The sequence below is a fragment of the Nelumbo nucifera genome, chromosome 2, assembly GCF_055504915.1.
Source record: "Nelumbo nucifera cultivar China Antique chromosome 2, China Antique-T2T, whole genome shotgun sequence".
NCBI classification, from domain to species: Eukaryota; Viridiplantae; Streptophyta; class Magnoliopsida; order Proteales; family Nelumbonaceae; genus Nelumbo; species Nelumbo nucifera.
Window position 1 is genome coordinate 66,497,235 of NC_142650.1, and position 27,434 is coordinate 66,524,668.

Genomic DNA, 27,434 nt, shown 5'->3' on the forward strand with positions numbered 1-27,434 from the left:
AGGGAAGTACACTAATCGACAAGATTTTGGTTTGAAGAGAAGTTGCAATGTTTTGTGTTTTAGAACCAACCACAAATGGTTTCAAAACATGCTATACCCCTAAAAGAACGTTTAAGGTGTGTGGTGTGTTTCAAACGCAAGCAATCTATCCACATTACCAAACTCCAAATACACCTTAGGTATGTATATCAATGTTTTAAAAACTGACCCAGAATTTGGCCATCGGTTTTCAGGTTGGCGGTTTGAACAAATGGCCCGTTTTGATAAAAAAATTAAAAATTAAAAAAATTATAATTAAAATAAAACGGCCAAAAACATTGAACATGTCAAATGGGTTGATAGTTCAACCACCCAGGTCAATGGGTCGTTGACCAATTCAACAGTTTTTGGCCAAGAACCGGGTTTGCACTAAAACGGAACCGGTTGCCTAGACGGTTCCTGGTTCAAACGGTCCGACCATCCGGGTCAATGACGGTTCATAAACATTGATGTATATATTGCACCCGTTATAGGGGCCAAAGCCACATCACATGTGCCAAAAAAAATGATATACTTACTGAACCATTAAGACATGGTGGAGAAAGTGGAGGATTTGATCATCACAACTCACAAAGTTGGTAAATATTCCATGGCTTCCCCAACTGTAGTATAGAAGAGATAAGCAAAGTTATTTGCAATTTCTCAAACCAAAATCAAATTATCAAGGGCTCCATAGAGAGAACCAGCTAGCTTTGTGATCTGCAAATTCAATGGCTCTGGACACACATACACACACAACAAATCCCATTTATCTGAACTCCTTCCTCGGAATACCCCCCTTTGTGTTCAGCTGAATTTCTGCCTGACCTTTGAAGGCCTGTTCTTCAACTCCCTGAATAGACTTCCCAGCAGAATTCTCTTTACAAAACTATTCCTGCTATGGTTTGGAGACTTAGAAGCTTCTGCAACTGTCATCTGTTGAGGAGGAACCCAGACACTAATTCACTAGAAATCAATTGATAAACTGAAAACCAAACAATACAAAAGGATGGGAATTGCACTTAAAAGGAAGTTGAAGTAATCAGTGAGGTCTTCTAATGGCCACCTTCCAATAAAAGCATCCTCACCATATACAACATTCATTTGGGTATGTTGATGCTTCAGATTTGCACCTACTTTGGAGCAAGACAGTACCAGATAACTCCAATATCTTGGAGCTCGATTGGTTACCATAAAACTCCATTTCTATGCACTTCAGTTCTGAGATCAGAGACATGAAGACTAACCATCAAAATACCACAATTAAGGAACTCAGGTGCAGTTGCCGAGGACCACCAGTAATGATGCGGGGATGGTTGTATTTATCCCTCTGGATTCGTGCATCTCACTTTTCATTTGAATTCAAATAGAATGAAGCAAACAGTAATATATTTCCTCCAGCAATATTAGCCGAAAGCTGGTTAGAATTTCAATCCAAAAGGAGGGACAATCATTAAGCTTATCCAATGGAAAGTTGATTTTAGTATTGCTTGATGATTGCATCAATCTTTTCCCCAGCAGTACTGGGAATACATGTTGGTTCTGCAATTAGGAGATATATGAAGCTGTTAACGTGGCATCTATGCATGGAAGTGGGGCCAACATTCAATCCACAAGAAACAAGATGTAGGATACGGAGAAGTGATTGGATAATGCTAAATATCAAATAGACAACAATAAAGGGCCAAAAGCCCAAAACCAAGAATGAATTTGATTCCATCAAGCTCCCCAAGTCTCATTGGCTTTGATTATGCATGTAAGATATATGCAGGCTTCGAAATCCCACTGAAATGCAGATCCCTAATGTTGGTTGATCAGCGTATTATTTGGTTTCTACCTTAGGCGTAGCTTGGATTTCCTTAAATTTCAATGAAAATTAATAAAAAAATAATTAGCAAGAAGCAAACACCCCAGAACCATACAAAATCTTCATCTTTATTCATTACCTTCGTTTTCTAGAGTTTTTACATAGAAGTCAGATCTGCAAAACAAGGTTAAATAACAGATCCAGCTTAATAAGCTGGACCAGGCACAGTGGAATGGGTTTATAACTGGAGATGCAGACTTGATCAGGCATCAAGCTGGCCACTCATAGGCCATAGCGGCTTCTACATCCTGGACCAGGAGCGGCTCAAGCTAGCTTGGATTGTCCCGTGTGGTTCGTCGGTCGGAATATAAACATCATCATCAAACTGCAAAAGTAGTCAGAGGATCATCAGTAAGCTAAGAAAGTCTAGCCCAAGCATCTGGGATGCACAGAAGTGTTGGATTACCCTCCTCATGCGGAGGCGGGACCCACTCATGTGTTGGGGTCTTTTCCCAACACATAACTTGAAAGAAAGAAACACAAAAAGGTTGACTCTTGATATTCTCTCATAAGTGGATAGTAGGACCCACTCTCCACTATCTTTTGACTTTCACTACAAGCCGCATTTTGTCTTAGAGAGAAGAGTCTCTTGGCATTCTAAACACTCACGTTGGTATCCTCTTTGAGAAGAAGAGAGTGGGAAAGGGAAATTTCCACTTTCACAAGAGAAGTGATTCAAACTCCTTGGTACGTGAACAAGAACACATTCAATCAACCATTGCGACTGCTGTTTTACACTGATTCCATCAAGCTTTTGATGGATTTCTTGGCTCTTCAACAGTGGTTTTGGAGAGGGTTTGGGAAGCTTGTTTGGTGAGATATTTTTTCATGCTTTGTTGATTGAAACATATCTTGTTTGATGACCGTTATTGTGTATTCAAGAGAGGTTCTTGTCTCTTGAAGTTGCTATCCTCTAGTTGGAACTAGAGAAGTTGTAACCCATTATTCTTGCTGATAGTGGATGATTTCTGGGTTAGTGCCCCATGGTTTTTACTCTTTACATTGGAGAGGTTTTCCACGTTAAAATTCTGATGTGCTATTTCTCTTGTGGTGTTTGATTATATTTCTCTTTGGCTATTATATGTTATTTCTCCTTTGTCATTTACATTGCTGATTTGCACACTGTTAAACAAGGGATTTTAATTTCAACAAGAAGTTTATGTTCAAATACTTGAATGTAAAATATAAAGGAATAAGGTACGGATTTCTAGATGCTTTCAATATTACCTAAACATAGCTTCCTCAATCTTACATACCCATTTTTTCTTTTCATCAATAAGTACTGAAGACCCAAAATTTTCCCTTTGGTGGATTTTTTTTTCCTGTCTTCGTTTTCCAAGCCAGGCTTTTAGTTCTTACTCTTTCCTTGTCCTTAGACGTGCTGGCGTAGCAGGAAGCTTAAGGAGAGAAAGATGATTACCGTCCTCTTCCCAAAGGATTCTCAAAGAGAGTAATGAAATCTCAAAGGAAACTGTATTTAATTCATTGAATTCAAGCCTGTACAATGACTTATTTATAACCAAAGGCCCAACTTTCCTAAAATAGTAAAAATTCTAAAAATAGTAAAACCACTAATTTGACTTAAAACTTTACAAAACATCATAATTTAATAAAAGAAGATTTCCTAATCAAACTTGGACTTAAACAAGCTAAAACAGCAAGATGTGAAACTTATTGTAAAACGAAAGTTAAAAAAAAAATTTTGGAGGTCCGAGAGAACACAAATGAATCTGAACCTGGCAAGTAGTGTTCTCCAAGAAGATCGTTTTGATATATTATATGTTGAAAACGGACGTGCGAATCAAAAGTTATGGCTGTTTAAGTTTCAGTGCGTGTTTTGGCCTCTTTTCTTTCTTGCTTTCGATCATGGGCTTCTAAAAATTGTTCAGCAACTTGTTATACATCACATGCATTTTTCCATTGTCTTGTAACCATAACATTTTTCTTTTCCCTTTGATTCTTCTAACTTCTTATTTTCTTTTCATGACATTTTTCTAGAGCTGTTAGGACTTTCTAAAGAATACCAATTTGGCGGCCACCACCAAGATCTGAATTTGAAAGGATGTAGCACCAAGGGCAGTAAACAGACTGATCCCGAATTAGATCATGTTTAATACAGAATAAGCCTGCTACATGTGTGAATAGTAGAGTCCAAGACCCAATCTAGGGCTAACAGAAAGATCTATTGAAGAGAGAGAGAGAGAGAGAGAGAGAGAGTCATTTCATCCACCAGTAAAAAGAAGCAATTCTTATGTAAGGGTCTAGAAGAGCTAAGGACTAAGGAGTATGAAAAAAGGACATGTGTTGGGGTAGTGAGAAATGATTTGAGAGCTAACAATTTAGTAATTAATGTGGCCTACGGTAGAATGGAATGCCGAATGCCAACAGTATTCAAGTAGTTGACCCCATATAGTTGGGATAAGACTTTTCCAAGTTGAGTATATAAACAAAGGCACATAAGCATACAGAGAACTAAAGAGAGTAGCCCATCCAAATTTATATATGTTGCTCCCAGATCCTAGATAATAAAATCAAACAACCCAATTCTTGAGCAACCACAATGTCATGGATGCATAATGACATTGGAGGCAGGCAAGGTTTTTATGTGCAGAATAATGACAAAAATTTGTTACATGCCTATCTGCACGAACTCCAAGGTTTTATCTTGTCTATCAGAATCAGTATTTTAAAAGGCATTGGAGGCAGGCAAGGCACTAAGAAAGCAAACAGAAGCTTACAAACATAGACAAGCTTGCCTCTATCTTGGATGCATTTGGAAATCCATACACCTTGTATAAAGCACATGCCTCATATGTTCTTACCTTTTAAGCTAGGGGAATAATTTCTTCTTCTTCGCCATTACAATATTAGCATAATACAAAAGAGAAAAAATACTCTAAATTTGTTTATTGTAATTTTAAAGTAAAACTGTGAATAGAAGTGTGGGCACCATTGCTTTGATTGCTTTCATTTCATTCATTTGACTATGAGATGACACACTTGTTTATGTTAATATTTTGCAGTTCATATAAGTTGTTAATCTGGAAATTTGATTGATTTGTGATTTTGCAAGCGATATATTGATAACTAATGATACCCATATAATCATGGATTATAATACTTCATGCGGTGATACTTTAATTTTATATTTAAATGTGATGATTTTATTATTATAAATTGAAAATATGAAAAATTCTCACAGTTTTACTAATTTTGTGTTATTGATTATATTAATTTGTTTATCTAATTATTTGTTTTAATTATTTATTAATTAAAAAAATCCATGCTTCGGAGGCTTACACCTCTTGTGTTCTGGTTTACACTTCATACCTTAGCATAGTATAATGCCTCAAGTCACACTTCCATGTTTTAAAACTGTTATAGTCGACAATACAAGGGTATTTTGGTCATTTTTCTATCTAGTTGAGAGTGAATAGTCTATTTATTTAAGTTTTAAGTTATGTCCCATACTTAATGAGGGACAATATTGTCTTCTATAATTCAGCTTACACAATATAAATACAAAGTGGGTCGGCTAGGGGGAGTGACTTTTTCTCTCCCAGACTGAACCCTTCTTCTCCTCTTTCTCTTCTTCTTCTTCTTCATACTTCAAACCTAGAACAAATAGGATTAATCAACCTATTCACATGGTATTAGAGCAATAAGAAATCAGTTCGATTTTTTAATCTTCTCTCATTGCCCTTCGTCTTCCTGGGATCGCCACCATATCTGATTTCATTTTTAAAAACTCTTAGACAGATTGGAAGTTCGGTATGGGGTCAAAAAAGGAGTGGTCATTTATTGTTCTTGGAGGTAAATATGCCTCCAGTTTCTATGGTGGTGTTCGTTGTGGTGGTATACTGAATACCCACTACTCGATGGTACGAAGAGGGCTGACTGTGAACAGGTGTGAACACAAATTCCTATTCGGCTAATAATGGACTGCGGATGCTTCTTTTTGGTCTGGATTTCATTTATGTGCCAGTGTGGATTGGTAGGTATGCATATGAACCTCTTATTCTTTTGTTTATACCTGGTTATATGAGTTGAAAGTAGGGTTTTCAAATGCTGAATTCATGACAACAGTAGTGTGGTCATAATTATATTGTGCTGTGTAGTGTGTGGTGTGGTGCTGAATAGTAGAGGGTGACTACTTTGTTTATAATAGTGATTTCTTTGTGAAGTGAGGTGAACCGATTAGGATGGCTTCGACTGGAGATGGTAGTGACAATAAGGCAGGTGTTATGATTTCTCTTGATTACTTAAATGTTCAAATGACTTCTATTAAGTTAAATGTTGAGAACTATATGCCATGGGCCAAATCTGTGGAGGTGTTTTTAAGAGCCAAGAAAAAGGTGAAACATGTGAGAGAGGAGAAACCCCCCTCTGATTCTCTAGTGTTTAGTGATTGGGAACAGGAGGATGCACAAATTATGACCTGGTTGTGGAATAGCATGGAACCTAAAGTTAGTGTGAAATTTATATTCCTGGATATAGCTAACGAAATCTGGGACCATGCTAAGAAACTTTATTCTGGCCAAGATAATACCACTAGAGTATATCGGCTTTACCAAGAGTACTTTAATCTGAAGCAGGGTAACCAAAGCTTGGAAGAATACTATGCAAGCATGAGAAATCTCCATAATGAGCTTAATGTATATCATCCTCTGACTCCAGATGTTCAAGTTCAAAAACAATAACGAGAGCAACTTAATGTGACAAGGTTTCTAGTGGGTCCAAAGACTGAATATGAACCTGTTTGAGCACAAATACCGGGAGGGTATGCTCTCCCCTCTCTTAAAGAAGTGTTTGCCCATCTTCGGAGAATTTCTATTGATTCTACAGAGTCTTCCTCTCTCTCGGACAGATATGGTTTTGTGGTGACTAGAGGGGGAGGTCGTGGAAATAGAGGTGGTGGAAGTGGTGGCTGTGGGTTTCTAGAAACCCAAGGTGGTCCTATGTTTAATCGTTCTAGTGGCCGTAATGGAGGTCGAGAGTCAGGGGGAGGTCGTGGTAGAGGAAGAAGTAATGGAACTAGAAAATGCACATACTGTGGATTAGAGGGACATACTGTTAATTGCTGTTATGATTTACATGGTCCACCCAACACTTGGGCTAACCATGCTATAACTAGTGGCAGTGGTACAATTAGTGACAACCGGCAAACTGATCAGACCCCCTCCATATCTACTGGTGCTTATGGGAAGGAAATGGTGAGTGTACCATGTGGGGTATATGAGAAGTTCCTTCAGACATCATCTCAACAAAATACAGCTACTCTTGCCCATTCAAGTATGGCTTGCTTGGCTTCCAAACCCTCGCACTGGATCATTGACTTTGGAGCCTCGGATCATATGTTTGGGACTCGGATATATTTTCTTCTTTTTGCCCATCCTCTACATTCCAAACAATTACTCTTGCTAATGGTTCTACATCTCCTATTTGTGGTGTTGGTGATTTTGATCTGACCTCCTTATCCTTACCCTTTATTTTATATGTACCTAAGTTCCCTTTTAATCTTTTGTCTGTTAGTAGACTAACTAAGTCACTTAATTGTTCTATAACCTTTTATCCTTCCTCTTGTGTGTTTCAGGATCTCAAGACGGGGATGAAGATTGGTGGAGGGCATGAAGCAGGTGGATTGTATTATCTTGATGGAGGTGACCCGCTAGTAGCCTTTCAATCATCTCTTACTCCTCTCCAATGGCACTGCAGACTTGGTCATCCATCTCTTAAGGCTCTGAAGTTGCTGGTTCCGTCCTTAAGTCATATTCCATCGTTGGATTGTGAGTCATGTTAGCTTGGGAAACACCATAAAGTCTCTTTTAGTCCAAGAGTTGATAGTCGTGTTTTGACTCATTTTTCTTTAGTTCATTCAGATGTTTGGGGTCCAAATAAAGTGGTGTCGTACAATGGTTATAAGTATTTTGTAATTTTTGTTGATGACTTTTCAAGAATGACATAGCTCTACATTATGAAAGATCGAAGTGAATTATTCTCTATTTTCCAAAAATTTTATGCTAAAATACGTACCCAACTTGGAGTTCATGTTAAAATTCTTCACTCAGATAATGCAAAAGAATAACCTCAACACCATTTCAGGAATACTTGGAGCACCATGGGATAATTCATTAAACTTCTTGCTCATATACCCCACAACAAAATGGAGTGGTTGAACGGAAAAATCGACACTTACTTGAAACCACTCGTCGGTGCACTATGCTTGATATAAATGTCGCAAAGCTTTTTTAGAGTCATGCTGTCTTGACATCATGTTTCCTTATCAATCGGATGCCCATGTCCATCCTTGGAAGTCGATCACCTTTCTCTGTCTTGTTTCCTACTCTTTCTTAATTCCCTCTTCCTCCAAGAGTCTTTGGTTGTGTTTGCTTTGTTTAGAATTTAGGACCTGGTTTAGATGAGTTAGATGTGCATGCTACCAAGTGCATCTTCCTTGGATACCCCAGGACCCAAAAAGGGTATAAGTGTTATAACCCTAACTCTCATCGGTCCATTGTGTGCTCAGATGTCACTTTCTTTGAGTCGGTTCCTTTTTTCTCGAGTATTGAGGTTCCTTTTCTTGCTCCTGTGGTTCCACTTCCTATTCCTGTTGATGACCCCCTTCCCGTGGTTCCTGTTCCAGCTATAGATTCCCTTCCCGTGGCTTCTGTTCCATCTCTAGCTTCTCCAGTACAGGCTAATACTGAGAAGCCACCAATAACACAAGTGTATACTCACAGAAGGGCACCGGCCCCTCCTCCAATTCAGACCTCATTAACAGATCTTGTGATTGCACCTCCTCCTTCTAACCTTGATCTTCCTTTTGCATTGCGGAAAGGTATACGTAGTTGCACATCCCATCCTATTTCTCTTATGTTTCCGTTGCTCACCTTTCTACTTCCCATCGCCACTTTATATCTTTGCTATCCTCTGTTTCCACTCCTAAGATTGTACAGGAAGCCCTTACCTCTCCAGGGTGATGACAAGCAATGGAAGAGGAATTGTCTGCTTTACAACACAATCACACGTGGGAACTTACTACTCTCCCTCCCGGTAAGCATGTTATTGGGGGTAAGTGGGTCTACATAATGAAGTATCTTCCACATGACAATGTGGAATGATTAAAGGCCAGGTTAGTGGCCAAGGGCTATTCTTAGTTATATGGTGTTGACTATACAGAGACATTCTTTCCTGTGGCTAAGATTGGTTCATTTCGGGTATTAATTTCATTAGCAACAATGTATGATTGGCCTCTCTTGCAACTAGACATCAAGAATGCCTTCCTGCATGGTGATTTGATTGAGGAAGTATATATGGTGCAACCACCAGTTTGTTGCTCAGGGGGAGGATAAAAAGGCAATCTATGGGCTAAAACAATCTCCACGTGTGTGGTTTGGTAGATTCAGTGAAGTAGTGAAGAACTTTGGCATGAAACAATGTCAAGTAGATCATTTTGTGTTTGGCCATGACTTAAAAGATGGGACAATCTTGATAGTGGTGTATGTGGATGATATTGTCATAATTGGTAGTGACAACAATGGGATTGACAGATTAAAAAACTTCCTACAAAATCACTTTCATAGGAAGGATCTTGTTAAGCTGAAATACTTCCTGGGAATAGAAGTTGCAAGGTCAAGGCATGGAATTAACTTGTGTCAAAGGAAAAATGTCCTTGACTTACTTGAAGAAACAGGGTTGTTAGGTGCCAAACCAGCCGAAACACCTATGGAATCAAATGCTAAGTTGAGTATTGATGCAGGTGAAGAGTTTGATGATCCTGGAAGGTACAAGAGGTTGGTGGGAAAATTGAACTATCCGACTATCACACGGCCAGATATATCATTTGCTGTAAGTATGGTGAGTCAGTTTATGCAACATCCTAGGGTTCCACATTGGGAAGTCGTTCTAAGAATAGTTAAGTATCTAAAGGGTGTTCCAGGCCATGGTCTGTTACACAAAAGTGAAGGAACTCTTGAGATAGAAGGGTATACAAATGCTGATTAGGCTGGATCTGTGTCAAACAAAAGATCAACTACAGGATATTGTACATTCCTTAGTGGCAATCTAGTAACTTGGAAAAGCAAGAAACAAATAGTGGTGGCAAGGAGCAATGCAGAAGCTGAGTACAGAGCTATGACTCATACTACATGTGAACTAGTATGGCTGAAGAATTTGTTGCAAGAAATGGGGTTCTCAATTGACTGACCCATGATGTTATACTGTGATAATCAAGCTGCTATACACATTTCTTCTAATCCAGTCTTCCATGAGAGAACAAAGCATATTGAAGTCGATTGCCACTTTGTAAGAGAAAAAGTGATCGATGGAGTGATAACTACAGCTCATGTAAGTTCAAGAAACCAGTGGGTGGATTTGTTTACAAAGGGGCTGTCTCGGGGCAGAGTAGATTATATATGTGACAAGATGAGACTATATAACATATATTCTCTAGCTTGAGGGGGAGTGTTAGAGTCGACAATACAAGGGTATTTTGGTCATTTGTCTATGTAGTTGAGAGTGAATAGTCTGTTTTATTTAAGTTATATGTCCCATACTTAATGAGGGACAATATTGTCTTTTGTAATTCAGCTTATACAATATAAATACAAATTGGGTCGGCTGGGGGGAGTGACTTTTTCTCTCCCAGACCTAACCATTCTTCTTCTTCTTCTTACATACTTCGAACCTAGAACTGAATAGGATTAATCAACCTATTCACAAAAACATTGACCAGGATTGTATCCATTCCACAATCAATTTCTGGAGTGATCCATATGCATTTGCATATTAAGAGGTTAATTGTTGGCTTCATTTTGTTTCTATCGGATTGCTGTTAGTTTTTATAAGTCAAATCCTAAACTAATAAAGAAACCATACCTTAACAATGGCTGGGTTGTCTTTGCTCGATATATTAGCTGGTAAGAAATGGAGATTTGGCATTCTCAGATTGATTGATGATATATCTGGGAACCTGAAACCATGGTAATCAAGTATTAATCCCAAAGACACCACAATATGAAAACCCTGAACAATCTCACATGAAACTATGCATTCATGTGTATGTCTGTGTGCGTAGGGATTCTCATCAAAAACTGAAAAACCAAAAAAAAAAAACACACTAAAAAATCCAGTTAACCAAACCTACCGGTCTATATTTACATATATTTTTAATATATATCATATATTATCTATACATTATATTTAAATATATATGCATTATATATAAACACATTATATTTAGAATTATCTATTTATAATATATATATATATTCTAATAAATATAAAAAACCGAAGAACCAAATTGTTCAAAAACCAAAACCGTTCAGCCACTTAACCGATGATACCAGTTTGGTTTCAATAAAGAGCCCACCAAACTGTGAGCACCCCTATGTGTGTATGGATAGATAGAGAGATAGAGTTAGAGGTATATATATATATATATATAGAGAGAGAGAGAGAGAGAGAGAGAGAGAGAGAGAGAGACCTGTTCAGAACAGCCCTAGCCATGTCATAAAGGGTGCTTTGAACAGATGGACTGTATACTCCTTTTACATGACCAAAGAATGTGCTAATCAATACTTTCTTCACATCCAGGAACTTCTCAGTGAAGTACAGAGGCTTTGCAGGAATGCTAGAGAGAGATTCAAAATGGTACCTGCAGGAAAATAAGTTCTTGATCAGAAATTTGTTCATTAGAATTTGGAAAAGTTAAGCAAGCAATGTGAAACAAGGTTTAATATGTCCAGTGGTCAATGTTCTAAAAGCTGTATTGGAACGGATGGTTGAACCATTTCGGCTTTCAACTGGTGGTCAGTTCAACCTGGGATTGTCCAATGCACAGAAGCCCTCCTCTGGACACAAGAAGGCCCATATGTCTGGGTGAACTGCATATCTGAATGCTCATAAAACCAGGCAACTAATTTCTAGTTTTTCCAAGTAATTGCAAGTATGTTACAATTTAAAACCCAAATATGTTTTCTTTTTCTTGCTTTAACGTTTAAAGAGGAGGTAAAGAATTATGGGTTTTATTGAAGAAATCTATTACGGTCCTAAATGTTAAAGTGTTGGCTTGATGCGTTCCAAGTTTCCAACAATCTAAAGGCTTTTAGTGTATTGGTCAAGCATGCAACAAATGGTATCGGAGCCTACCACCACGTCTCAAAGTTGAATCATAGAGAGAGTTACCTAGAACAGAGTGAGAGCTACCACGGAAAGGGCTACCTGGAGTAGAGTATAAGTTGTCACAGAAAGGGCTACCTGGAGCAAAGTGAAATCTGCCAAAGGGAAAGGGCTACCTATTGCCAGAGTGTGAGCTGTCATTGAAAGGGCTACCTACTGCTGGAGTGACAGTCATCTTGGAGAGGGCTACCTTCTGCGAGAGTGAGAGCTGCCCAGAGTGAAGCCACCAATATGTCGGCTGCAGAAGTGTGGTGGTATATTACGGTCCTAAATGTTAAAGTGCTTGGATTGACGCCTACAACAGTCATAAGCCTTTTAGAATATTGGTCAATCATGTAACAAAATCTCTTTCTTTATCTCTTCTAGATTGGAAACCTAGGTTTTTTATTATTCTCCCCACCCTTTTATTTTTTAATTTTCTTGTTTATTTCACTGGCTGAGGGTGGGCCTTGTTGCAATGGTTGGGCTGCTCCATTGTGACCTTGATGACCAGGGTTCAAGTCTTGGAAACAGCCTCTCTGTATATGCAGGGGTAAGGTTGTGTACATCTGTCCCTCCCCAGAGCCCACATTAGTGGGAGCCTCGTGTACTGGGCTGCCCTTTTTATTGTTCTCACTGGCTTTTAACCTGGTTTTGACCACAACAACTGCAGAGATTTGAATAACTACCAAGTTTTTCTTGTCCCCTCCTTTTGTGCCACTGTTAATTATTAAAGCACTATCCTTCTATTGTGCAGGGAGGTATACTGGACAAAATTCATTATACTTGTCTTGCAAGTTTAATGCCAACAATTCCATGAGCAGCTTCATGGGAAAAGAGACTTCATTAAATTTGTTTCAGCTAACCATTCTAACCCCCTCCCCCTTAACCAAAGCCTCCATCTTTGTGCCACTTCAAATTGAACCCTTCTTAGTTTCATCTTTAGTTGGAAAGAAAGGATTTACTGACAATTGTTTTTTTTTTGTGAATTTTAAGGTATCCTGGGGTTTCCACCATTGGAAGCTCATTTGCAAAGTTTTACTAGGAACACTATGAAAATGGATTCAATCAAAACAATAATTTGTGAAAGTCAAGAAAACCCAACAAAGTGGGAGGTGGAAGGCAAATAAGAAAACTATTTTTTATTTTACAAATTTTCATGATCACTATTTTATGCTATTGGTGCACATATAATGGATTAATGATTACTCAACGAGGGACTCTTTTTCAATTTCCCCTATTTTTATCTCTCCAAATTTTATTCTTTATTAGATTCTGTACAATGTAATGATGACACATAAGTTAATAATAAAGGCTTGAACTACTAATGGGAAACCACCAACTCCAAAGGTTCAATCTCTGATTTTCAAAAAAAAAAAAATGCAAGAATTACCAATATCTAGACATGTTTTGTTTTGGTTTGAAGATGGGGATTATCTTAATATCTGGATTAAGGAGGTTTTCAAGATTAAATCTTTTCTTTTTACTCTTTAAATGGGTGCCTAACTTTGAACCTGGATGGGAGCCCTCAATGGTTCCTGTTTGGATTCGTTTTCCTGCTCTCCCAGTGAATTTCTACGTGGAAGACATGCTTCCATCTATTTCTAGTGAAATAGGTCCAGTTCTGACATTTGATCCAGCAACAATCTCTCTTTCAAGGATCATTGCGGCTCGTGTATGTATTGAATTCGATTTGCTTAAAGCTCACCCTCATAGGATCTGGATCAGCTCTAGCCAAGGTGGGTTCTGGCAAGATATTGTCTATGATCATCTACCATCCTACTGCACTCGTTTCAAGATCAGACATGTCAATCAAGATTGTGAGAAAAACAAGATGAAGAAATGCATGGGGTGCAATGATGATCAAAAGAAGGAAGTCCCTGCTGCAGCTGAGGAACCCTCCACTTGGGTTTTGAGGGAAGGCAAGATTCGCCAAGAATGGCAGTCTTGACCTCCATGTGATCCATCTACTACTACTAAGGAGAAGATTAGATGGTGAACAGGGTGCTGATCTTGGTGTTGCTTTTAATAAGATCATGCTCTAGCAGTAATCTCTGTTTCTGTTGATCAGGATGTTAGTCATGTTCCCTTGTGAGTAGATCAATTAGTTGAAGTAGAGCAGGGAGCAAATCAGATTGTTGAAACGGATCAGCAAACTGTGAATCCGAATGACAAGGTGGATTCGCCTACAGTTGTGACAACAGTTGTAAATACATCATTGACAAAATGCTGATATGGAGCCAGAGTAGGAACAAGAAATTCTAGACAAGGAAAGTCCTCAAGAAATTGTGTTGAGGGAAAATTTAGAAGCAATTCAAGTTTCGATAGCTGCCCATGAGGTTAACCCGGTTAAGAATCAAGAAACAAGGTCGAGTTCTTTTCTACCCATGATGAAGAAAGGAAGTTGGGATGACATGGTGATGAGAGCCAAAGAGCCTCTTCAAAGGCTTATCCACAAATCTCGTCAATTTAGAGTCAGAGCACTCCCAAGGTAAAAGAAATAGTAAAGTCTGATTGCATAGCCACTTCTGCTCAAAAAGAAGTTCACATCGATAAGAAACCTGTGGAGGATGGTTCATCCAATGAAAATAATGACCCAAATCAAAACTGGATGACAGTGGGGAAAAAGAAGAAGCATCACAAATCTAAGGAAGATCGAGAGACAGCTCCCAATAAACAAGCAGAACCAGTTTGAAGATCATCAATGGAAAACAAAGGTTTTCACCCCCATTATTCATCTTAAAATCTTTGTTTCCTATTTTCAAGCTAGTGTTTATAGCATTATGCTCTGTGTAAGATTTGAGGGTCAGGTTTAATGCCCCCCCCGCGGGCCTTTTTTATGATTAATAAGAATTTTCCTTTTCCTCAAAAAAAAGTGATACAAATAGCACTGTGAGATCAAATACTAAGATTTCTCAGAAAATGAAAATCATCCAAGATACTTTCTGTTCTTATGAAGCATTTTTAACCCTTATAAGCTTTGGATGAATGAATGACATACCTCCACAAAGCACTGACTTCTGTTGCTAACATTCTTTCCCTTGTTTCTGGAAGAGCTGTGTACTCATCCCTAACAAATCCTTCAAAACCTGACTGTTAATAAAAATTAACAAGGTGAAAAAACAAGTGAAAAATTAGATTGATATTTATATGCACTATTGTTAAAAGAATAGTATTTCTGGGTGTATTGGACCTTGGGACAGAAAGGTCTTTTTATTTTATGTTCTGGACGCTCCTGTCCACTATTTATCATAAACAGGGGCATATATGTAATTCAGCTCTTTTATTATTAATGTAAAAGGTGGGCCGACTGCTAGGAGAGGATATGAAGTCTAATCCTTCTCTAAAACAGATCGGCACTTTTTCTCTCTTCTCTCTCCTCCTCTCTTCTCTCCTTTCTTTCTTTCTTTTCTGGTTCAAACTCCATTTTAGCTCTGCGTTACCACTTTTCACATGGTATCAGAGCAGGTAACAAAAGGAAGATCAATTAGGGCTCTTCTTTACCATCGAACTGATTAGGTCTTCTTCTAGAAGACTGCCGTAGCTTGCTACAGGGATCGAACAAGGTTCAGCAGAATTTCTGGGTGATTAGTGATGGTTCTAATCATCACAGGTACTGTGATAGGTGATCAGTGAGTGTTTGTGACCCTCTAATAGATCGAAACCTAGAGGGAAAGGTGATAATTGAGTATGTTCAGTACTGTGAAGTGAAGACCTATGAATCTGTGATGAGACTGATGTCCTGATGAAACTAAGGCTGTGAAGTGACTTTTAGTGATGTGACGTGTGTGTGAACTGTGAACATGATCATGTTAGTAAATTTCAGTTGTGATTTCATTTTATGCCAGGATAGTGAAGTTCAATAGAGGTGAAATCACGTATTATGACCCCCACAACTTTTATGTTTTCCACAATTAAGTTGAATGGCAGTGAAAACTATGCTGTTTGGGCAAAATCAGTTGAAGTTTCCCTTACAGCTGTTGGGAAATTGAAGATTTGAAGTACTTCACTGATAACAAATTCGGGACTGATAGTTCTAAGTACTCACTGATAACAAGAATATGCACAAATTAAGACGTGGTTGTGGAACTCTATGGAGACAAAAGTCAGTAGTACCCTTATATTTCTTGATACTTCAAAGCAGATTTGGGAACAGGTAAAGAGGATGTACTCCAGGAGTAATAATATTGCTAGAATGTATTAGTTACTTCAATCATTCTTTAAATTAGAACAGGGAGATAAGTCCCTTGAATGTTACTACTCGGATATGGTGAGCATTTGTGAGGAGCTTAATATATACCACCCTGTTACCAGTGATGCAACTGTTATGGAAAAGCAGAGAAAGGAGTTATATGTGGCTAAATTTCTTTCAGGAATTAAACCTGAACACGAATCAGTGAGAGTGCAGATAATAGGCAGTCCAGAACTACCTGACATCAGAGGGCCAAATTATCTGAACCCATACAAGCATCTGATCGAGAAGCACTAGTTGTATCTGGAAGTAATAGACGGGGTCGTGGTACCTATGGAGGAGGCCATGGAAGTGGTGGTCATGGCCCCCCTAGATTTTCAGGTGGTATAGGTGATAATGGTGTTCATGGTGGTTGTGGACGAGATAGGAATGGTAGTACTAGGTTTTGTGCTCATTGTAGGCTAGAAGGACACACTGTTGGCTATTGTAGAGATCTGTATGGAGTTCATTTTTGTTCACATTGTCATCATGAGGGACATACTGTAGAGTATTGTCATCTATTGAAGAAACGAAGAAGTTATGCCAACCAAGTTACCTATCCAGATGATGTATCAGAGTCCCAACCACAGACAGTTGCTAGAAGCAATCAGCCAGATGGAAAGATAATGACTATTTCTAAGGAAGAATATAATTGATTGGTTGCAGCCTCATCTTCCTCCACTGCTACCCTTGCCCAGGCATCAGGTATTGGCTCTACCTGTCTTCTCTCTATTTCATCACCATCTCCATGGGTCATTGACTCAAGAGCTAGCAATCACATGTCAGATACTTCATCTACCTATTCTCAATTAAATCCTTTGGCATCTTCTATCCAACATGTTACTTGCTAATGGATATAAATCTCCAATATCTGGCATAGGACATGTGAACCCAAGATCCAAATTGTCTTTATCATCTGCTCTTTATGTACCTCACTTTCCTTTTAACTTTATGTCTATGAGTAAACTTACAAATCACTAAATTGTTCCATTACCTTTTTCCCTTCTCCTTGTGTGTTTCAGGACTTAAAGACGAAGAGGCAAATTGGTGGAGGAGTTGAACCTGTCAGTCTTTACTATTTGCAAGGTGACTTAGGACCTTCCTTTTTTTGAAGCAAAGGTAACTTTTTATTGAAGAAGAAAACCAGAAGTACATGAGAGGATGTACTGAAGCCAAGAGTGGCTTGGCAGAATTACAAAGGCAAACAACTGTCACTAAACAAGAAATCTCTAGAGACCCCTGATTTTGCTAGGCTATTAGCAATAGAATTTTGCTCCCTAGGAATCCAGACCAGCTTCACATTCATAGAGACTAAGATATCCCTAGCTTCAGCTAAGAAGTGGGCTAGTCTCCAGGGCTCTCCCTTCTCTTGTAACCAAGCTATAGCATTTGCAAAATCCCCTTTAATGGTTAAAGAGGATAAACCTAGCCATTTGGCAAGGCAAATTCCTGTGAGTGCAGCAAGGACCTCTGCCTTTGTGGCATCTGCCCTCCCAATTGGACAATTGTAAGCCCAGCAAATGTTCCCCCTTCCCCTCGGATTACACCTCTAATTCCTGCTTGACCTGTGGATCCTTGGGCACTACCATCAAAGTTGAGAGTCATTTTCTCCTTCTTCTTCTCTAAGAGACCATTTCATAGTCCACTCAGATCTTGGAGGAGTGTAGGATTTCTGGAAGGTTGCTCTGGAGATCATTTAGGGAGAGACCTTTGAAAACTTCAGAATTAATTACCCAAAGGTTGTAGAGATATGTGATGTAAGAAGTTAGATCTTCAGCATCTTCAGCATTTCTAGCTTTATTTGCAAAAATTCTATTGTTCCTTTCTTCCCAAATGCCCCACAAGACTGCATGAGTCACTGTATTCCAATATAATCTTCCACTTTTACCTAGACCTCTGCCTTACCATTGCCACAAGATGTCCACCACCTTCTCTGGGAACACCCAGTTGTAACCAACTAGGTTTAGGAAGAAGCACCAAATCTTCCTAGAGACCGAGCAATGGAAGAGGATGTGATCAGTTGTTTCTCCGTTGCCAAGGCAAAGAGGACAGACATGAGGGGAGATGCATAATCTGCCTCTAAACATTTTTCTGAATCAACTCGCAGGTGTTTATTCTCTTTAAATAGGCTTCCCACACGAAGGAGACTCTACGAGGAATGTGTGATCTCCAGACTTTCTTAGCCGGAAAGGGAGACTCTTGATCTTTTGACACTAGATCCTTGAAAAAGGAGTTAGTGGAGAACTTGCCAGCAGGATTAAGTTTCCACAGTCTCTAGTCAGGGGTAGCAAGAGAGATGTAAGCCTCATTAAGAGAGTTTAGCAAACTAGCTATATCAACAATTTCTATTTCTCTTAAAGGCCTTCTGAAGTTTAGATTCCAAGTTGTTCCCGAGGTGGCTTAGGACCTACTGCCTTACAGTCTTCTTCTAGTGTGTCTCCTTTTCAACTTCATTACCGGTTGGGCAACCCCTTAATTGCATAGTCTTCATGTCATGGTTCCTTCACTTCCGTCCAACACCAATTTTGAGTGCGATGCATGTCAGCTTAGCAAGCATCATCAAGCTGTTTTTCCTCCACGAGTTATGAGTCATGTGTCTAAACCTTTTCAGTTAATCCATTCAGATGTCTGGGGTCTGTGCCTTGTAGTGTCTTATTTGGGGTTTATTAGAATCTGACTTGCCTTAGAATTCTGTTAGAATGGCAACAGTAGAAGAAGAAGAAGAAGAAGAAGAAGAAGAAGAAGAGAAGAGAAGAGAGAGGGAGAAAGGTCTGGTTCGAACAAGAGAGAAAATCAGTCTCTCTCCATTCGGCCAGATTTGTTTTATATTTCTATTAATCAGGAAATGACTCCTTTGCCCCTACTTAAGTGAACACAAGAACTAATATAACTTTACACATCAGCAACTTAACATAAGCATAAAGACAAAATTACCCCTACACAGTCGACATTAACACTCCCCCTTAAGCTGGTGAGTATATATCATATAGTCCCAAGTTGTTACATATGTAGTCCACTCTTCCCTGACTCAACCCTTTGGTAAACAAGTTTGCCCATTAGTTTCCTGTGTTAACATATGTAGTATCTATCACTCCACTCAGCACCTTCTCTCACAAAGTCACAGTCAACCTCTATGTGCTTGGCTCTCTCATGAAACACTGGATTAGAAGAGATATGGACTGTAGCCTGATTGTCATAGTAGAGCTTCATTGGAGTGTCAATAGTGTATCCCATCTCCTGTAGAAGGTTCCTCAGCCACACTAATTCACAGGTAGTATGTGCCATAGCTCTATATTCTGCTTCTGCACTGCTTCTTGCCACAACTGTCTGCTTCTTACTTTTCCATGTCACCAGATTACCCCCAAGAAAAGTACAATAGCCTGTAGTGAATCTCCTATCAGATATAGAACCAGCCCAATCAGTATCGGTATATCCTTCTATTTCAAGTTTTCCTCCACTTCTATATATCAAACCACGACCAGGAGCCCCCTTTAAATACCTCACAATCCTTAGAATTGCATCCCAATGTGGAACCCGAGGTTTCTTCATGAACTGACTTACCACACTAACCGCAAATGAAATGTCTGGCCGAGTAATTGTTAGGTAGTTCATTTTACCTACTAGCCGCCAATACTTGCCAGGGTCTTCAAACTCTTCACCCATATCATTGCTCAACTTAGTGTTTGCTTCCATAGGTGTTTCAGCTGGTTTAGCACCTAACAATCCTGTTTCTTCCAACAAATCAAGAACATATTTCCTTTGACACAAGTTAATACCATGCTTAGACCTTGCTACTTCTATCCCCAAAAAACTTTAGTTTACCAAGGTCCTTTGTTTGAAAGTGTTCCTGCAGAAAGGTTTTCAACTTATCAATTCCCACTTTATCATTCCCGGTAATAACATTATCATCTACATACACCACCAATAGGATATTTCCAGCCTGAGAGTCATGACTGAAGATTGAATGGTCAACTTGGCACTATTTCATACCAAACTTCTTTACCACCTCACTGAACCTACCAAACCATGCTTGAGGAAACTGTTTAAGTTCATAAATGACCTTCTTTAGTCGGCACGCCTTACCATCCTCCCCCTGAGCAACAAACCCCGGTGGTTGCTCCATATAGACCTCCTCAGGTAGATCACCATGTAAGAAAGCATTCTTGATATCAAGCTGATAGAGAGGCCAATTATACATAGTAGCAAGAGATATCACAACACGAAGTGAACCAATCCTAGCAACCGGAGATAAGGTCTCTGTGTAGTCAATACCATAGGTTTGGGAGTACCATTTGGCAACCAGTCTAGCTTTCAGCCGCTCTACACTACAATCAGGTAAGTACTTAACAGTGTAAACCCACTTACAACCGACAACCTGCTTACCAGGAGGAAGTGTGGTGAGGTCCCATGTATGATTATGAGTTAGAGCGGAGAGTTCTTCCATTGTACAACGCCACCCTGGAGAGGCAAGAGCTTCATGGACATCCTTAGGGACAACAATAGAGGATAACAAGGAGATAAATTGGTGATGGGAAGCAGAAAGGTGAGTGAGAGAAACATAATTAGAAATAGGATGAAGGGTACAACTGCATTTACCTTTCCGCAAGGCAATGGGAAGATGAAGTTCAGACACTGGGGTTAGGGCTGGTGTGGGACCAACTGTCGGATCTGTCGACGATGATGGAACTAGAGCAGAAGCCGGTACATGTTGGCGATGTGTATACACTTGATGAATAGGTGGCCATTCAACAGGTGGTGGCACCGGAGGCAAAGACTTGGTCATAGCTAGAACAAATGGAATGGAATTCGCAACTGGAAGGGGAAGAGGAGGTGGTGAGGAAGAAACATCACCTGACCCCGAGAAAAACGGAGTGGACTCAAAGAAAGTAACATCAACGCACAAAGGAACGTCAAGAAGTAGGATGATAACACTTATACCCTTTCTAAGTCCGGGAATAGCCAAGGAAGATGCACTTAATGGATCGTGCATCTAACTTGTCCCTTCCTGGTCCCAAATTATGAACAAAACAGACACAACCAAAAAACCCGAGGAGAAAGAGGAAATGGAGACAAGATAGGAAACAAAGTGGTGAAGGGAGAATGACCATCAAGGATAGATGTGGGCATCCGGTTAATCAAGAAGCAAGAAGTAAGCACAACATCACTCCAAAAAGATTTGGGTACATTCATGTGGTGCATGAGGGATCGAGCAGTTTCCAAAAGATGACGATTCTTTCTCTTAGCCACCCCATTTTGTTGTGGGGTGTAGGTACATGAAGTCTAATGAATAATGCCATGTTGGTCCAAATATTCTTGAAATGATGTAGAAAAATATTCACGGCCATTATCAAAACAAAAAATTTTAATGTGGACACCATTTTGGTTGCGAATTTCAGCATAAAATTTTTGGAAAATGGCAAACAATTCACTCATTTCTTTCATTAAATAAAGCCACATCATCATTGAATAATCATCAACAAAAATAACAAAGTATTTATACCCATTGTATGACATTACTTTATAAGGACCCCAAGCATTTGAATGAACTAAAGAAAAAGGACTTGGCATACGCTTATCAACCCTAGGACTAAAAGGATCACGATGATATTTCCCCAACTGACACGACTCACAATCCAAAACAAAAAGATGACTCAATGAAGGAACGGGAGACTTCAAAACTTTCAGCGAAGGATGACCAAATCGACAGTGCCACTGGAGAGGAGAAAGAGATGACTGGAGAGCTGTTGACGTACTTCCACCACCGTCAAGATAATACAGTCCACCAACTTCATGCCCTCCACCAATCTTCATCCCCGTCTTGAGATCCTAAAAAACACACGAAGAAAGGTAAAAAGTAATAGAGCAATTAAGAGACTTGGTCAACTTACTAACTGACATAAGGTTAAACAGAAAGGGTCTATGTTAACATTACCAACACTACAAATAGAGGATGTGGAACCATTAGCAAGGGTAACTGATTGTGATGTTGGGCAATGAGAGAGGGAAGAAAACACACCTAGAGTTCCAGTCATGTGATCAGAGGCTCCAGAGTCAATAATCCAAGGATTGGGTGTGGATGCCAGACAAGCCATACCTGAGTGTGCAAGAGTGGTTGTGTCCTGTTGAGATGTGGCCTGGACAAACCTCTCATACTCATCACGAGGGACACTCATCATCTCCTTCCCGGGAACATCTGTGGATGTAGGGAGCACTTGATCAACTAAATGGCTCTCCTGTTTGAAGCTGCTATCACTGGTCATGGCATGATTGGTACAAGTTGAAGGTGGACAATACAAATCATAGCAATAATTAATGGTATGTTCATTCATACCACAGTGTGTACATCTCCTCGGACCTGAACTACGTCCTCTGCCGCGAACTCCCCTGAATCTCGACCTCTAGTACGACCACGACCACGGTTATACGTAGGTCCACTACCACCACTACGACCATATACCGGTCCACTACTACCACTACGACCAGATTGAGCTCCTCGAGCTCCACCTCTAACACCACGACTCCTTGATACTGCAAAGGCTGATCTATCAGGAGCACTAGAGTTCTTGGTAGATCCAATAGAAATCCTCCTTAGTCGAGCAAACACCTCTTCTAAGAAAGGGAAAGCTGATCCTCCTAGTATCTGTGCCCACACTGGTTCATATTCAGACTTCAGCCCCACAAAAAATCGGGTCACATCTAGTTGTTCTCTCTGCTATTGCTGAATTTTAACATCAGAGGTGAGGGGGTGATACACATTCAACTCATTACAAATGTTTCTCATACTAGCATAGTACTCCTCAAGACTCTGATTACCCTGTTGCAAATTAAAGTATTCCTGATACAGTTGATATACTCTACTTGCGTTGTCTTGACTCGAATACAACTTCTTAGCATAGTCCCACACTTCCTTGGCAGTATCAAGAAACATGAAATTCATACTAATCTTGGGTTCCATACTATTCCATAACCATGTGATAATCTGTGCATCTTCTTGTTCCCAGTCATCATACTCATGAAAGTCAGTAGATGGTTTTTCCTCCCTTGTGTGTTTCACTTTCTTCTTTGCCTTAAGAAAGACCTCTACAGATTTTGCCCAAGGTACATAATTTTCTCCATTCAACTTAATAGAGGTCATCTGAACATTTAGGTAGTCAGTAGGGACCATCACACTAGTTTTACTATCACTGTTGTCTCCCATTGCTGAATTCTGAACACTTCACACTAAACCACACTACACATTGAACCACACTATTCTCAGCACTTTTATTGCTGAATACTGCACTCTCTACACCACAACCCTACCACACGACTACCTGAAAACTCACCACACTGTTTGAGGATCACTCCCCCTTCAAATCACACTGAACTTTGCATAAACCCTAACACACTACAACCTGAATTCCCACCATACGATCTGAAACACACTCATCATTTGATTCACAATAAAAAAACTGCATAAAAACCTCTTACCTAATCACCAGAAAATCAGACTATACTCGACACCCACTGCATCACACGAATCAGTCCTCTTCTCTTCATCGGTTAGAGGAGGGCTTCCTACAAACCACAGCAACCAACCACAAACTACACGACTGGAGGCATAGAAACCTCCAAGGGAAGAGGGCGATCACTCCTTTTCAGCCCCTTCCCTTATCTCCAACTGATGGCGAAGAAAACAAGAGAAAACCCTAGACTGGGTGCGTGAAGAACAGAATTCTGGGCAGTTTCGATTTGCTTAGTTAGGCTCTGATACCATATTAGAATCCGACCTGCCTTAGAATTCTGTTAGAATGGTAACAGTAGATATAAGAGAAAGAAGAAGAAGAAGAGAAGAGAATAGAGAGGGAGAAAGCTCTGGTTCAAACAAGAGAGAAAATCAATCCCTACTTAAGTGAGGGACACAAGAACTAACATAACTTTACACATCAGCAACTTAACATAAGTATAAAGACAAAATTACCCCTACACAGTCAACATTAACAGGGTTCAAGTACTTTGTTACTTTTGTTGATGACTTTTCAAGAGTAGCTTGGTTATATTTGTCAAAGGAGAGGTTTGAATTATTTTCTGTATTCAAATCTTTCTTTATGGAAATTAAAACCCAGCTTGGCTCTATTATTTGTGTTATTCAATCTGACAGTTCTAAACCATTTACTGAATTTTACAATGAGCATGCAATCATACATTAGACTTCTTGTGTTGATACACCACAGCAAAATGGTGCAGCTGAACGCAAAAACTGCCATTTGCTAGAAGTTACACATGCCCTCCTTATCCAGATGAATGTGCCAAAGATTTATTGGAGTGATGTTGTTCTTACCGCTCGTTATCTCAATTCTTCAAAATAAGATACCTCATTCTGTCTTGTTTCCTGATGCTCCTTTGTTTGCTTTACCACCTCATATTTTTGGAAGTGTTTGCTTTGCCCATCTTTTTGGTCGTCAATGTAACAAACTTGAACCTTGATCTATCAAGTGTGTCTTTTGGGAATATTCTAAAACTCAAAAAGGGTACAAGTGTTATAGTCCTTCTCTTTGTCACCACTTTATTAGTGCTGATGTTACTTTTCATGAGCTTATTCCATATTTCTCATCTACTTATTTGCTTCCTTCTCCACTAGGTGAGTCTCTCCCTCTTCCTATTCCATTTTGTGACTCTTCTCCACAGGCCACTGGTACTACTCTTCCTATGTCACCTATTCAATAGGGGTATCTAAGGACGTGACTAGCTTCAGCTCCAACATCAACTGCCTTTTCATTTGCATGTCCCGCCCCTCTACTACTACTATTGTTACTCCAGTTGTGTAGCCAGCTTCAGACCTTGATTTACTCGTTGCCCTTCGGAAAGGTAAGCGTTCTTGTGCAAGACACCCTATTAGTCACTTTGTTTCTTATGAGTCATTATCACCTTCTGTCCTTGCTTATGTTACATCCCTTTCTGCAGTCTCCATTCCTAAATCCCTACAAGAAGCCTTGTCTGATCCTGGGTGGAGGACAACTATGGAAGAAGAAATGTTGGCACTTCATCAAAATGGCACATGGGATTTAGTTCCTCTCCCTTCTGGTAAGCAACTTGTGGGATGTAGATGGGTATATGCAATGAACCCTGATGGTACAATAGAGATATTTAAAGCTTGCTTGGTTGCAAAAGGATTTACTTAGACTTATGGTGTTGATTTTGGTGAAACTTTTTCTCCAATGGCTAAGATCACCTCTGTCCGTGTGGTTATTTACTTGGTTGCGACTTATCATTTACTGGTTAAAGAAAGTGTTGTATGGCCTAAAACAGTCTCCGTGAGCTTGGTTTGGCAAATTCAGTGAAGCAGTTGTGGAGTTTGGCCTACACAGATGTCAGTTTGATTATTCAATGTTTAGCAAGATCTCTGATGGTGGTATTATTATCCTTGTTGTCTATGTAAACGATATTGTTATCACAAGGAGTGACTCACAAGGCATCAGTGAATTGAAGCACTTTCTACAAGAGAAACTTCATACTAAAGATCTTGGAAAATTGAGATATTTTCTTGGAATAGAAGTGATGAGATCAGCCACAAGGATCTTTCTATCACAACGTAAGTATACGTTGGACCTACTTGAAGAGATAAGCATGGAAAGATGTAAACCAGTTGCTACACCCATAGATCCTTATACTAAGCTTGTTTCAGATCAGGGGGAGTTAGTTGATTATCCTTGGCAATATAGGTGACTTGTAGGGAAGATGAATTACTTAACTATCACCCATCCAGACATCTATTTCACAGTGGGGGTTGTAAGTCAATTTATGAGTTCTCCACGTGTCCCACATCTTGAAACTGTCCACAGAATTATAAAGTATCTTAAGGGGTACCCAGGTATGGGGATCATTTATAGAGATTATGGTCATTTGACTATATCTGGATTCACAAATGCTAATTGGGCTGGATTGCCAACAGATAGGAGGTCAACTACAGGGTGTTGTATGTTTTTAGGTGGCAATCTCATTTCCTAGAAGAGCAAAAAGAAAATTGTTGCAGCTAAATCAAGTGGAAAAGCTAAGTACAGAGCCATGAGTCAAGCAACAAGAGAATTAGTGTGGTTTAAGAGCCTTCTTCAAGAAATTGGAATTCCAGTGAAGACTCCTATACACTTGCACTGTGATAATCAGGTGCCATCCATATTGCATCAAATCCAAGTTTTCATGAGAGACAAAACATATTGAGGTGGACTACCACTTCGTTAGAGAAAGGATTCAAAGTGGTGACATTGACACACCATTTGTGAAGACAAGGGACTAGTTAGCTGATTTATGGACCAAGGCCTTGAATCGTCCTCACATTGATTTCATCACTAACAAGCTGGGTCTATATGATACATATACTCCAGCTTGAGGGGGAGTGTTAAAAGAATAGTATTTATGGGTGTATTGGGCCTTGGGATAGAAAGGTCTTTTTATTTTATGTTCTGGACGCTCCTATCCATTATTTATCATAAACAAGGGCATATATGTAATTCAGCTCTTTTATTATTAATATATAGGGGTGGATTCGAGTCGAGCCAAGCTGAATATTTGTTTATTTGAGCTTGGCTCACAGAAAACCATCAGGCTCGAGCTTGAGCTTGAACTTGGTTCAAGCCAGACAATTGAGCTCGATTTCAACTCGACTCAAAAGCTCGTAAGCTTGACCTCAATTGTGAGCCAAGCTTCCTATAAAATTTAAAAATTATAAATATAACAAGTTATCTTTTTATTTTACATATAAAAAATTTTAAGAATTACAAAAACTAGTTATTATTATATAAATAAAAACTAAAATATTATAATATTTTTATTTATATATATTTATGTATACTATTTTTTATATGCATAATATTTTTGTTATATATAAAAGCTCGATTAGGCTCACAAGCCTTATGAGTTGAACTATATTAAGCACGATCTCGACTCTACTAGAAAACAAGCCTATATATTGGGCTTGAGTTCAGCTTGAAGCTTGGTTTAGACCAAGCCGAACTAAAAGTTTTTCACAAGCCAACTGCTAAAAGAGGATTATGAAGTCTCCTTCTCTAAAACAAATCGATACTTTTTCTCTCTTCTCTCTTTTCTCTCCACTCTTCTCGCCTTTCTTTCTTTCTTTTCTGGTTCAAACTCCATTATAGCTCTGGTGTACCACTTTTCACACTA

At 39.3% G+C, this 27,434-nt stretch overlaps 1 protein-coding gene across 2 annotated transcripts in view; it reads right to left on the reverse strand.

Annotated features, from left to right (window-relative positions):
- Positions 1-1,937: 1,937 nt before the first annotated feature.
- LOC104601391 (uricase-2-like) overlaps positions 1,938-27,434 on the reverse strand; it is a 37,853-nt gene continuing 12,356 nt past the window's right edge. Inside the window, exons 4-7 of one of the 2 annotated variants that reach the window (XM_010264691.3) lie at positions 15,045-15,123; positions 11,370-11,540; positions 10,763-10,856; positions 1,938-2,210 (exon numbers count right to left, since the gene is read on the reverse strand). In XM_010264691.3, the coding sequence (XP_010262993.1) occupies positions 2,127-2,210; positions 10,763-10,856; positions 11,370-11,540; positions 15,045-15,123 (428 nt within the window). In that variant the 3' untranslated portion in view covers positions 1,938-2,126. Of the gene's footprint in view, positions 2,211-10,762; positions 10,857-11,369; positions 11,541-15,044; positions 15,137-27,434 lie in introns of both variants that reach the window. The other variant, XM_010264690.3, reaches the window with a different exon arrangement.